Source organism: Piliocolobus tephrosceles, chromosome 14, assembly GCF_002776525.5.
Source record: "Piliocolobus tephrosceles isolate RC106 chromosome 14, ASM277652v3, whole genome shotgun sequence".
In the NCBI taxonomy this organism is placed as follows: domain Eukaryota; kingdom Metazoa; phylum Chordata; class Mammalia; order Primates; family Cercopithecidae; genus Piliocolobus; species Piliocolobus tephrosceles.
Genome location: NC_045447.1, coordinates 90,743,391 through 90,758,057, shown reverse-complemented (window position 1 = coordinate 90,758,057; position 14,667 = coordinate 90,743,391). Strand labels below are relative to the sequence as shown.

Below are 14,667 nucleotides of genomic sequence, written 5' to 3'. Positions count from 1 at the left end.
ACACTCTTCCTACCAATGAGGGTAGAGAGGAACTAACTACATTTGCAAGGCATGCCTCACCAAGTCCTGTATTATAACAGCAGTAAAAACTAATGCATATATAGTACCTATCCCTGATAGTGCACAAGACAATCAAATGACTCTACAAAATAAAAATATTTTCTAACTGGGCGTGGGGGCTCACGCCTGTAATCCCAGCACTTTGGGAAGCCAAGGAGGGTGGATCACCTGACGTCAGGTGTTCGAGACCAGCCTGGCCAGCATGGTGACACCCCGTCTCTACTAAAAATACAAAAATTAGCTGGGTGTGGTGGCAGCCGCCTGTAGTCCCAGCTACTCGGGAGGCTGGGGCAGGAGAATAGCTTGAAATGAGGAGGTTGCAGTGAGCTGAGATCACACCATTGCACTCCAGCCTGGGTGCTGGAACGGGACTCTGTCTCAAATAAATAAATAAATAAATAAATCATATAAAAAATAAAAACATTAAGTTACCTCTTTTAGATGATCATTTGCAAGGATAACAAATCGCACAATGTGTTCATTAAACCTTGTTCTCCTCTTCTCACTTTCAACTTCCACTTCTAGGTGACAGCAAGGAAATACCAGAATTAGAAGAAGAAAAAGTAATTCCTACCAAAGAGCCTGAGCAGATAAAATCAGAATACAAGGAAGGCAGATGTACAGAGAAGAATGAAGATCGTCATGCACTACACATGGATTACATACTTGTAAACCATGAAGAAAATGTACACTCAAAGCCAGAGGCCTGTGAAGAAAGAGAAAGCATAGCTGAATTAGAATTGTACGTAGGTTCCAAAGAAACAGGGCCGCAGGGAACTCAGTTAGCAAGCTTCCCAGACACATGTCAGCCTGCCTCCTTAAATGAAAGAAGAAAAGGTATCTCTGCAGAGAAAATGTCTTCTAAAGGCGATACGAGGTCATCTTTTGAAAGCCCTGCACAAGACCAGAGTTGGATGTTCTTGGGCCATAGTGAGGTTGGTGATCCATCCTCAGGGCCTGGGTGGTCTGGCAAGACTGTGGAGCCATTCTCTGAACTCATCTTGGGCGAGGGTCCCCAGCTGCAGATTCTGGAAGAAATGAAGCCTCTAGAATCTTTAGCACTAGAGGAAGCCTCTGGTCCAGTCAGCCAATCACAGAAGAGTAAGAGCCGAGGCAGGGCTGGGCCGGATGCAGTTACGTTGCAGGCTGTCACCCATGACAATGAATGGGAAATGCTTTCACCACAGCCTGCTCAGAAAACCATGATCCCTGACACGGAAATGGAGGAGACAGAGTTCCTTGAGCTCAGAACCGGGAAACCAAGACCACATGGGTAAGCAAAAAGCTAGATTGATTTATTTTTTCCTGAAAAGCAATTTATTTAGAAACCTGGGAAATGGTTAGAGGTTATGGAATATGAAGAATACCTGGATGATAGCAGCTTTGCTTATATTGAATGCAAGGCATACCATCAGTAAAAGCAGCTACTAGATAACTATTACCATAATGATGATTTATGTACATTTTCAGTCAAAAAGCCCCTTCAATTTTCATTCAGAGTCTTATACCTACCCCCCAACTGCCACTCCACCTACTTGAATACCTACATGACTCTTAAACAGGCAGTTGGGAATACAAGCGAATGACACTAACGTTTAATCAGCACCTACTATGCGAGGCAGTTTGCATATATTATCTCATTTAATCCTAACATGCCAGTGAGGGGAATGGAAAGGATGGGGTTGAGTAGGGGGATTCAAGGCTCAGAAAGTTTCTATAACTTGCCTAGAATTAAGTAACCAGAGTGAACACTCTGAGATTCAAAGCTTGCCACCTCCAAAGCCTGTACTTTCTCAGTTGACACACCACTTAGCATACAGAAAAGTTGTTTTCTGGTTTTATGTAAGCACCTAACTTATCACTGGAGACGGAGAGACTCCATAGCCGTCTCCAAATCTCAGTGTAAAACATGCATTCCCTAATTGGCAGAGAAATTGGCAAACTGTCACCAAATCAGTGATTCAGTCATTCATTCACTCATTCATTCATTCATTCATTCATTCATTCACCATGTGGTTTTTGAAAGCTTGCTCTGTGCCATGGTCTGGGTAGCCAATGGGCATATATCAGGGACTAGGATGTCATCGCTGCCCTCAAGCTTCCAGTCTCTGCTGAAACTGTTTAGCATTCTTCATTTCTCTTCATTTGTGTTTATGAAGCCCTGCTGCTTCCAGGGACAAAAGAACAAATTGTGAAAAATAACTTAAGTAAAGGGGAAGGTCATGTTTCCTCCTTGAAATGTAATAGAGAAAAGATATCAACCAGGCACAGTGGCTCACACCTGTAATCCCAACCCTTGGGAACCCAAGGTGAGTGGATCACTGAGGTCAGGAGTTTGACACCATCCTGCCCATGATGGTGAAACCCCGTCTCTACTAAAAATTCAAAAATTAGCCAGGAGTGGTGGCAGCACCTGTAATCCCAGTTACTTGGGAGGCTGAGACAGGAGAATCACTTGAACCTGGGAGGTGGAGGTTGCAGTGAGCCAAGATCGTGCCACTGCCCTCCAGCCTGAGTGACAGAGCCAGACTCTGTCTCAAAAAAAAAAAAAAAAGGCGAGAAAATATATCTTTTTTTTTTTTCCTACTCAGCGTGGGAATATAAAGGACTATACATACCACGTACCCACAGTGAGTCAAAGAATCTGGATTCCAGCCTGGCTCTACCATGACTGATTATACATTTTAGGATTAATCCCAGGCTTAGGTTTTCTCATCCGTAAAATTAGTGAGTTGGGCTGAAAAATCTCAAGCCTTCCTGCAGTATTAAATTCTGGGAACTTAATTTCTGTGGAAACAGAATGTGTCCAGGAGAGCTTTGCCGTTCACAAATTACATTTCTTGATGAAAGGAACAAGGACAATGGAAAGAATAGCCGGGGTATGTTGAGGGTTAGCAAAGTGCAGAAGGGGTTAAAAGCTCTACCATATTCCAGGGCAGCTTCATAAATCCAGACGTTGTCAGCTGGCCTAATCCTTCTTTCTTCCTGTCAAGCTATATTCTTCCAGAGAGACCTCAGATCCGTTATCAGAAAGTGAGTAGCAGATGGATCCCAGCAGCCCTGCTGGCATTGTTATAGATTGAGCTCAGAACTCAGGCAGCCATGAGTTGGCTAAAGCTATTGTTAAGCTTCTTGTCTGCATTTTGCACACGCCCCTGAGATCCAACAGATGACAGTTGGTGTTCAATTGTGCCACCAGTACCTTTTCTTTCAACAAGATTTCTTTGCTCATCCCTTTCCGCTCAGCTTTCGTAGTACTAAAACTTTTCTCACAATGGGGATGGGGCAGATTTTCCCTCCAGCATGTGTATCATCTTTTGCATAAACAATTTACTCTGAATGTGTAAGTCTCCCTCTGTGCTAGATTTTCAGAGAAGGAAGAGTTGTCTAAAACAGTGGTTCTCTGAGTGGGGTCCTAAGAACGGCAGCATCAGTATCACCTGAGTGCTTGTTAGAAATGCAAATTATCGGCCCCAACTCAGACCTGCGGAATCAGGAACTCTGGGGGTGAGGCCCAGTCAGCTGAGCTTCAGCAGCTCCTGCTGCCCTCCAAAGCTTGAGAACCACTGGTTTAAAACATACTGTCAGTCGTTTAGGAGTTTACAAGTTCATTGAAGAGTTAAACATAAGTAAAAAGGTAGATAGCAGTATAATATTTAAGTCAAGCTAGTCAAAGCCCAGTGTCAGTTTAAGTATAAAATAGGTATCTAACTATGGGCATTTAGCTATGGACCGCGTGCTAAATACTCTCTGTCACTGTTTCACTTTACAACGGCAACCTTTGCGAGACGAGAGTTACACAAGTGAGGAGATAAGAGGAGAGACGTCTGTTTCGGGCACCTTTAGGGAGCAGGCAGCAGGAATGGCTAATTCTCTGCCAGACACAGGAGACAGAGTGCCCAGGGCCCATGATACTTTAAGGAGCCCATGAGAATATTTTATTTTATAATCAGAAGAAAAAATCATTATACTTTCACGTGGATTACATTTTGTCTTTATGCCAACAACGTTATAAAATAAAATTTTAAAAAATGTTTTAGTGACAGAAGGGGCTTACGAGGGCAGAAGTGCCTAGGGCCCATGAAGTCGTACTGCAGCTCTGACAGGTACATTTAAAACAGTCACTAAAGGAAAGGTCATACTTTGGGAAGGCGAAGAAGAGGGTAAGAAGCTGGCTGAGTGAACTGGGATGAGTACTATGAAGGAAGTCATGGAGACAGGAAGGTCATCATAGAAGCAAAACAACGAGATAGCTGTGGTTTCCCAAACAAAAACCTGGAAATATCTCTGATGCATAATCTGATCATAGAACAGAAGATCCAAAATCAAGACCATTCTGCAAAAAAGAAAAGTAAGAAAGGCTCTTCTTAAATAGACATAGGTTCATAGTATGTGCAATATGACTCACCAGTTGTAAATCAGCTTCTTCCCTCCCCTCCTCAGCCTCAGCCTCTCTGAGCTCCCAAACTGTTTTGAGAGCTGCAAGCCCCATTTTCAAAATCTGAGAAAGCATGAGAAAAATGCCTTTTCTCCTCATATGCCGCCTACTGACTCTTGTTAACAAAAGTTGTTACTAGGACTGAAAGCCTCTCTCCCTTGAGATCTGCAGCACTGCTTCACGTTCCCTAGGATCAGCCTTTTCAGAATCCTTTGCCAACACCTTGGTCATCCTCCAGCTGTAGACCTGTCCAGCAAGGGATCAAATACCAGTTCCCCAAGACAGTGATGGATGTGCCTGATCTTTCCTACGTAGTCACAAAGAATATTTGCAGGATAATCTGTAGCACACAGACCTTTCTTAAAAGGAAGAAACACTTAGCTGTTTATTTTAAAGAAAGCATGGTTGGAAGAATGATGTGTGAAGAAGGGGGTAATCTGGTTACATGTTAGAGTTTTTCACAAAAGCAGAATAGGAGATATCTGTATTTATATCTCCATCTTGCTCTCTAGCTACTGAGAGAATTTTAAGGAATTGGCTCATGTGATTATGGGGGCTGGCAAGTCTGAAGTCTGTAGGGCAAGGTGGCAGCCTGGAAACTCAAGCAAGAGTCAGCATTGCAGTCGTGAATGTGAGTTCTGCAGGGCTGCAGGCTGGAAATGCAGGCAGGTTTCTGGGCTGTAGTCTTCAGGAGAATTCCTTCTTCAGAAAACGTCAGACTTTGATATTAAGACCTTCATCTGATTGGATGAAAGCTCCTCACGTTATGGAGGGTAATTTGCTTTACTCAAAGTCTGCTGACTTCAATGTTAATCACATCTAAAATAATACTTTTGGCCGGGTGCGGTGGCTCAAGCCTGTAATCCCAGCACTTTGGGAGGCCGAGACGGGCGGATCACGAGGTCAAGAGATCGAGACCATCCTGGCTAACACGGTGAAACCCCGTCTCTACTAAAAAAAATACAAAAAACTAGCTGGGCGAGCTGGCGGGCGCCTGTAGTCCCAGCTACTCGGGAGGCTGAGGCAGGAGAATGGCGTAAACCCGGGAGGCGGAGCTTGCAGTGAGCTGAGATGCGGCCACTGCACTCCAGCCTGGGTGACAGAGCGAAACTCCGTCTCAAAAAAAATAAAAAAAATAAAAAATAAAAAATAAAATAAAATAGTACTTTTACAACAACATCTAAACTGGTGTCTGACCAAATCACTAGGTACCATAGCCTAGCCAAGTCAAAACGTAAACATTAACTCTCACAGGTTATAGCAAAAAATCTGATCTATATGTTAAACAAGGATTAAGTCATTAAAATTTTAAAAGTCACTATCTGAATTATATGAAAATGTGACAATCAATATACAAATATATTGGCTTTCCATAGATATGAGCAAAGAAATAATATGCAAGGGAATCAAAGAAAATCATTTCCAAGAGGACTGGGAAAACGGATGATACTCAACTGATGAATCTTTGGGAGATGCAGGCAGCTGTGGGGGATGGAGGATGGGGAGGAGGGGAGGAGAAGAGAGGAAATCGTTGTCTCGTGTACTTTTGAAACAGTGTTTAGACATAACCTGACCCTCGTGTTTGTGGAGCTGTATCTTGTTTCCTAGCTCTGAGGTGAGGTATTCAGTATTCCCTGAAATAAAGACGACCGTCAGACACAGTGTGTTTGGTTCTATGGTGATCTGTCTGCATCCTTTCTTTTTAAATTTGTAATTTTTCACCTTTTTTCCCCATCTGATAACGCTATAGAAAAGAATTTATCTTTCTGCTTGTGAGTGACACCGTGAGATCTTTTTGTTTTTCATGAAATCAGGCTTTTTCTGTCTGTGACTTACAGCTGGAGAGTTAGTACATTGGGTCTTTTATCCACGTGAATGTTGAAAATCAGAAATAGATTTAAAAATCAGTTGACTCTTTCTCTCATTGTTGGGTAACGGGAACTCTGAGAAGCATCAGGCTGACCGAGCTACCCCACTTCTGAACATTTGCCGTTTCCAGAGATGAGCTGATGCTCTCTGAACTCCGGTGTGCCCTTGCTTGTTCACCGTTTTTGGGCTTTGCCCTGTACCAAACCTGGAAGAACAAACTTAGCACTGACTCTGCGCTCATTTATTTTTGTCATTATATTTGATCCGTTGGTGCGGTGTGTTGTTGAGTTGGTGATGATAAGTATTAAAAGTCCTTTGCTGGGCGCCGTGGCTCACGCCTGTAATCTCAACACTTCGGGAGGCCAAGGCGGGTGGATCACCTGAGGTCACGAATTTGAGACCAGCCTAGCCAGTACGGCAAAACCCCATCTCTGCTAAAATACAAAAATTAGTTGTGCATGGTGGCACGCCCCTGTAATCCCAGCTACTTGGGAGGCTGAGGCAGGAGAATCGCTTGAACCCAGGAGGCGGAGGTTGCAGTGAGCCGAGATCGTGCCACTTCACTCCAGCCTGGCTGAAAGACCAAAACTTCGTCTTAAAAAAAAAAAAGTCCTTTACATTTGCAATTTAATTCAGGACTTGGTCTCTTTCCTTCATTTCCTTCTTTTCTCTCTCTTTCATGCCCTCCACCCACTTCTACATTTCTGGCCAGCCAGCCCTACCCGGAGCAGGCTTTCCATAGTAAGTGCTTGCAGACTGACAAATACATTATTTTCTTTGGTCCACCCAAATGACACTTGACATAGACAGGGCAAGTGTTCCTATCCTCATTTCCCAGCCAGATGAGCAAACTCACTTAACACATGAACTGCTTAATGCCATCCAGAAATGAGAAAGTGGTGAGGTTAGACCTAAATTTAAGTCTTCTCTGTCTAGCCCGGTGCTTGTCAATGAAACACAGCTGCCCAAACAAGCATTTCTTTTGAGCTGCTTCTATAGGTTGATGTTTTTATTCCTCTTCTCCCGTTGTCCCATTGAAAGGCACATAAAGTGCAATAGGAGATATTTTGAGACGAACTGAGCCAGCATCCATGCCTGACTCCTCAGACTGTCTTGTGACCTACTGGGCTTTTTTGATGCCTGAGTAAATATTTGCTCCCACAGTGGATCTGTGAGTGCTAGTGCTATGTCAGTGGGCTGCTCCCCATCTGTGGTGTATGGGACCAGCTGGAGTGGTTGGAGGCCAAAAGGAAGGGAGAGCATCAAAGCCCCTCCATGTTCATTTACGTTTTCCAAATATTTATAGGTGTGGTATTTTGTGGTGAGGGATTTTACAGCCAGAGAGAGCCACGAGTGCCAAGATGAGGTGGTGCAACTCCGTTTCCCTGTGGGAGGAACGCCCACAAAGGAGTTCATTTGTGTTGTATTGGCTTCTAGTTTGAGGAAAAACCCAAGGTGCTTCTCTGGCTGGAACCTTGAAACATCACAACTAGTGGCATTGCTTACTTTAGGGGAAAAAAAAATCTCTATGAAAATTGCTGGTATTTGAGGAAGACGAGAAGCCATGACTTTCGAAAGCAGGGTGCATTTGTGTATCAGGGGCACAGCAGGAAAGTGATGACACGTTCAAATTAGGAAGATTTGAGAGATTTAATAAAGAGAGTATTTACGAAGATGGAGGCAAAGCGTGAGGAACTCACAAGGAATGGTGCAGTAGCCCAGGAATAGGAGCAGCGCGGCTGTTATTCTTCCTAGACCCCAGGAGCGGGGAGACAGAGTGATGATCAGAACCCAGAAAGACAATTTTAGGTAGAAAGGGCCACCCTGAAAGGCATAGTGACCTAGTGTGAGGGACGTGGCCAGCGGCAGGCACTCCCACCTCTTCCCCCCTCATCTCCCACCAGGGGTCCTCATTGGTCAAATCTAGTGGAGGCCCAGCGCAGTGCCTCCTGCCTGTAATCCCAGCACTTTGGGAGGCCGAGGCAGGCAGATCACTTGAGGTCAGGAGTTAGAGACCAGCCTGGCCAACGTGGAGAAACCCCGTCTCTACTAAAAATACAAAAATTAGCTGGGCGTGGTGGTGGGCACCTGTAGTCCCAGCTACTCAGGTGACTGAGGCATGAGAATGACTTGAACCTGGGTAGTGGAGGTTGCAGTGAGCCAAGATGATGTCATTGCACTCTACCCTGCGTAACAAAACAAACAAACAAAAAACTTAGTGGAAGTCGGAGGGTAAGGTAGGCTTGGGGCAGAAAGCAAGATGGAGAAAGTGGGAGAGTAGAGCTGACGAAGCAAACAGAAGCTGTTCAGCACAGCCAGCCTCATTGGAGAGTGGTGGACCTCAGCCTCTGAAAACTGTCCTGAGATGTTCATGGGCATGATTAGTTAACTGTTTCTCCAGCACATTGGAGGATCGGTTTCCAAGATCTATGTGAGAGTTCTTTAGGAACAAAGGCTATCAAAAAGTCAGCGCAGGATTGGGTAACCCTTTGTAGAAGTCCAAGCTGCCGGTTCTGAACCAGCAGGGAATACTTGCCGACTTCGGAGACATTTTGGTTGTCACAACTGGGGTGGGTGCTGCTGTCATCTAATGGGCAGAGGCCAGGGATGCTGTTACATATACTACAGTGCACAGGAGTGCCCCCCGCCACACAGGGTTATCCAGCCCCAAATGTCAATACTGCCAGTGTGAGAAGTCTGCTCCCTCTCTCTGCCTTATTTTATTGCTACTACTTTTTTTCCATCTGAAAAGATCTTATATTTACTTATTTATTTAATTGATTCTGTTGCAGCTGTCCCCACCTATGAGAATATAACCTCTAAGAAAGCAGAAGTTTGGTTTGTCTTGTTCATCATGGTACACCTGTTGCTTAGAATAGCACCTGCCACATGTTAGACACCCCATAAATATGCTTGATTGAATGAACAGAAAAGAAAGGGAAGTTTGCTCAACGTAATTTGCTTTTAATGACACTGTGATAATTTCTGGCGTTTGTTGCTTCTTTTCCCAAGGGAGATGTACTAGTTTTAGTTTGGAAAGAATATGCATCTTTCTTTTCTCAAGTTACCAAATCCATCTTTTTCTGTCTTTTGTAATTTGAGGCCATAGTTACCCATTTTCAGTGTTCCCATGCTTTTCTTGTTCATTACAGTTCCTCCAAGATTCTTTCAGCCTTTCAGTTTTCTTAGCGTTTTGTTATTCACTTCACTCATCCTCATGGGGGAGAAAATAGGTGTGTCTGTTCAATTTTTCTTCTTGGTCATCTGTTGCCTATACCATGGGTATTATAATCTCTTCACCTTGAAATAACTTTTCCTGGCTGGGCAAGGTGGCTCATGCCTGTAATCCCAGCACTTTGCAAGGCCGAGTTGGGCAGATCACCTGAGGTCAGGGGTTGGAGACCAGCCTGACCAACATGGTGAAATCCCATCTCTACTAAAAATACAAAAAATAGCCAGGCGTGGTGGCACACACCTGTAATCCCAGCTACTCGGGAGGCTGAGGCAGGAGAATCACTTGAACCTGGGAGGCAGAGGTTGCAGTGAGCCGAGATTGTGCCACTGCACTTCAGCCCGGGTGAACGGGCGAGACCATCTCAAATAATAATCATCATCATAATAATAACTTTTTATTAGAGAGGAACATTGTTTTATTTAATTAGTCATCTGTTATACCATCAACTCAAGCAGCTGTTGACAATATGTAATTTTCAAAGACATTTTTATTTTTATTTTTTAAACTTCCATTTATTAAATAATAATTTTAAAGTATTAATTAGGCTCTGAGAGAATAACTAAAACTCCACTGGAGAATTTGACATCTACTCGCCCTTTTCTTCAACATAATAGAATGCTATTTACTGCAATTAAGCAGTAACTCTTATTTAAAAAAAATTTTTAACTGCCTTTGTGTAATGAATAAAATAATACATTTCCTCAAATACCCAGCATACTCGGAGTTAGGTCTGTTTTGCCCTGGCTCAATCTGCGAGAAATCTTGCAAGACAAAAGGGAGTATTATTGGTAATAACGTATGTCTCACATTTGCATTTAATGAAGTACTACTTAAAATGTTTTTAAAGTATCTATGATTGGCCTGATGACAATAACTTAATCACCATTCCTAGCCAGCTGCTGACTTCCAAAACAGATATTATTATTTAAAACAGAATTAGGCCAGATGTGGTGACTAACACCTGTAATCCCAGCATTTTGGGAGGCCACAGTGAGAGGATCACCTGAGGCCAGGAGCTTGAAACCAGACTGGTCAATATGGTGAAACCCTGTCTCTACTAAAAATACAAAAAATAGCCAGGCAAGGTGACACATGCCTGTAATCCCAGCTACTCAGAAAGCTGAGGCTGGAGAATCATTTGAACGTGGGAGGTGGAGGTTGCAGTGAACCGAGATCACACCACTGCACTCCAGCCTGGGCGAGCCTGGGCAACAGAGCTAGGCTCCATCTCAAAACAAAACAAAACAAAACAAATAAAACAGAATTGGTTACAGTGTTTGTTCTGTAGCCTTCAGCTCCTGCCTTTCCCAAATAGGGAAGGAAGCCCCTTCTAATAAGCCAGCACTTCATAAAGACAAGATCCCCATTTTCAGCCTTCGCCCTGGGCAGAAATTCCCAAGATATGCCCAGCTCCAAAGTTACCTTTTCTCCCCTAATGATTTGAGAAATTCACCCATGATTTTGCTGAACTTCTGCCAGCCAGTGACCCTGCAAAGTGATACCTTCCTGTGGGCCCCACCTCCGTCTCCTCCATAGCTGAAAGATACATGGCATGTGAGATGTTATTTCATAACTATTCATAATTATGAAGAATTTGGTTGACTTTTAGTTTAAATAAAGATATAAAATTGGCACCTTCCTCTTCTCCCTTCTTTACATAAAAATAGGAGCTAAGACTGGGTACAGTGGCTCACCCCTGTAATCCAGCACTTTGGGAAGCCAAGGTAAGTGGATCACCTGAGTTCAGGAGTTCGAGACCATCCTGGCCAACATGGTGAAACTCCGTCTCCACTAAAAATACAAAAATTAGCTGGGCATGGTGGTGGGTGCCTGTAGTTCCAGCTACTTGGGAGCCTGAGGCAGGGGAATTGATTAAACCTGGGAGGCGTAGGTTACAGTGAGCCGAGATCACGCCATTGTACTCCAGCCTGGGTGACAGAGCGAGACTCCGTTTCAAAAAAAAAAAAAAAGTAAGAATAGGAGCTAACATCTCTCCACCCGACCTCCCATCAAAAAAAGAAAAAGATTATGTAACATCGGATTTCTAGTTATTTCCCAAATTAACATTTTGCTAGAAGTCTTTGGTTTATCTGATAATATATATATTTTTGAACATCATACAAATAAATACATGCCTTTCTATTTTGTAAACTTTTCATTAATACTTTATATGCCTTAACTGTGTCAATATATCTGCTGGCATTTTTAGAATTAATAATGGTAGTAGCTAACATGTACTGTGAGGTTATTTTAACCCAGACTCTCTACATAGGTTATTTTACCTTTCTTCGGGGGTTGGGGGAGACAGAGTCTCGCTCTGTCACCCAGGCTGGAGTGTGGAGTGCAGTGACACGATTTCCGTTCACTGCAACCTCCACTCCTGGGTTCAAGATTCTCCTGCCTCAGCCTTCTGAGTAGCTGAGACTACAGGCACATACCACTATGCCCGGCTATCTTACCGTTTTTAAGGAACATTATGATTACTGTCCGTTCTGTGAATGAGCAGTCTTAAGGCTCCATAAAGTTTAGTAACATCCACACTTGCTAATAAGTGGTGGAAATCAGATTTGAACTCGGCCTTGTGACTACAGGGTCCACAGGTTAACCTACACACCCCTTTGTCTCCCAGTCGCTGAAGTTGTACTGATCTTAGACAAGCATCCTAACTTTCTCTAGGACCTTCAGCTGGACTTCCTTATGAATCCTGCTATGTTTCCACAGTTCATTTTATTATGATTTTAGCCATCGTTAATTCAATGAAAATAATTACATCGCTGTCATATAAGGATGTGCTGTGAAACTACAGAATTTTTTTTTTTTTTTTTTGAGAAGTTTGTAAATTCCTTACAACTTGTGCTTTGAGCCCATTCACATCCAGTCTCACTCAGGAGCCGGAGTAGCAGCAGTTTTCCTCCACTGACATACAAATTAAACGGCATTTTTGACTCCACAGCATGGGTGAAAGGGTATCATATATTCCCAAATGAAACCAGCACAGCCCCAGCTGTGTCCCCTAGGCAGAGCGGCTGCACGGGGAGATCTGGGAGGCAGGTGATCATCCTTATTTAGATGTGCCAGAGATCATGTGACCAGAAAATGGAGGCGAATCTGTATTTCCAGTTAACTGCTCAGAAGAGAGATGCTGAAGAGCTGTAGCCGTGCATGCTTCTCACCCTCCTGCTAGAAAGCCTTCTCTCATCCTCAGAAGGTAGGTGGGTCCTGGGACAGCTTTTAGGAGATCGGTACAGGAAGGACAGAATGATATGGGGAGTGTTGTTCTCAAAGACTAATAATCTCTTGCTGCTGGGAAGTTGGCGGGGGAGAGGGGAGGGGGATGAGAGGATGCCGAATTCTGCCCAGCCCCTTGCAACTGACAGCTGCCAGCTGCATTTTATTCCGTATCCACGCATCCTGGAAAGGCTCGTGGTCTTTATGCTATCCCCGCCCCTTTCTTGGCGATCAGGTAATCAGGAAACAGACTTTGCACAGCTATAATCATTTTGTTTTCTTTTATATCTATGATGAAAATGAAGAGAGAAAAATAAAAGGAAGTAACAGATTTGAAACTGTTTGAGACTATTGCCTAATGATAAATAAAATGTCTATTTGGATTATTTGACAAGCAGGACAGCCCTAGTAGAGAGGCTTTTTTTTAAAATGTTATTCCTAATTGCTATTGAAGCTAGCGCATCTGTTTTTCTAAATAATCTTGTAACCTTTACGTCTTAACTGAGTTTTAAGCTGCAGAAATAGGTCATCCTCAAACATGGGTTTATGTTGTTCTCTTTGTCTTTTCAAAATCAAGAAAGAATACTCTACTGAAAGGATATCAGTATTTCACTGAGAGACTAAGTTATGTGAGGAAGTAAAAAAATTACCACCTGGTCAATTTCAACCAGGAATACACAGGTTATTAAATTTCTGTGTGGTAACTAGAAAACAAAGCTAGACTCTCACCTAGCAGAAGTGATTTAAAGTGTGACTCTGCCTGAGATCAGGGTACTGGCCATGTGGATGAAAGGGAAAGGGGGCATAATCTCCATCCACTGTCCCCTCTTTGATGTGAACTGTTGACATGGTTTGATTTTATGTAAGCTGCTATGTGAGTGCAGCTTCCGGGACCACTTCCAGCCAGATGGCTGCCCTGTGCCCCTCCTGTAGAGGAAATGGGAGCGGCTTCTGCATGAATCTATTCCAAAATCTTCATCTGATGAAAGTTTTCTTAGAATCATAACTGATAATATGCATGGAATGTAAAATCTGGAATAATTAGATTACGATGCCTGGAAATCAAAAAAATGACCCGTGGAATTTCTCTTAATTGCTAAGAGAAACTTCTTCTCTGGGAGGTAAAACAAAACAAAACAGCTCTTATGGAAATGTCTCTATGGGCAAATTAGACATTTTTAGGGTACTGAAAGCTCAGCACTCTAAAATGGTTTGGACCTTGTTCCCCAACTCAGAAGAACAAGATGAGGTTACTGTCATTGGAAATCAGCAGCACCTAAATATCCCTGTGAGATTTAGCTTTGTAATGCAAAGTTATCCTTTATGTCCTAAATAAGGTTTAATGCTTCATAGATGCTTGAGGATGGTGAGCCAATTCTCCTTTCCATAACAAGAAGTCAAATTAACTTTTTTTTCCAATGGTTAGTGCTCTCTTTGGTACATCCCAGTGAACTTCTATTTACATTCCGTTTGGTTTCTCAATCTTGAGTGGCTTTGTACTCCTGGGAAGATTTATCTCTTCAATAAGAGATCACAGTACTTTCTTGATTTTTTAACTTCACACTTTCCAGCTCTACAGAAGACAAAGTATAGGGTTTGCACATAGGTTCGGGTACTTGATATAGGTTACAGTGCAAAAGCTTAGGTTTATCTACGGCAAATAAAAGCTGATTTTTTTCCTACTTAACTAGTCTGGAATTGCTTGCCTTGTGTTTGCTGTATCAAGATTTTGCAGGCAGAGGCTTTACATGAACCAAGTTCCTGCCAGAGTAGTATTTGTATTTGGGATGGTTTCTCAGTTCTTTACCAATCCAAGTTAAGGGTAATTGGTAGTTGA

The 14,667-nt window shown here is 43.0% G+C and overlaps 1 protein-coding gene across 5 annotated transcripts in view; it reads left to right on the top strand.

Moving 5' to 3' along the window:
• The window catches only part of PRUNE2 (prune homolog 2 with BCH domain), a 302,755-nt gene that overhangs the window by 206,815 nt on the left and 81,273 nt on the right, over positions 1–14,667 (top strand). For all 5 annotated transcript variants that reach the window (XR_002731829.1, XM_023213314.2, XM_023213316.1 and 2 more), the window contains one exon: positions 586–1,333. Coding sequence is in view for 4 of the 5 variants with exons in the window: in XM_023213314.2 (XP_023069082.1) it covers positions 586–1,333 (748 nt within the window). In the remaining variant the exon portion in view is untranslated. The remainder of the gene's footprint in view (positions 1–585; positions 1,334–14,667) is intronic.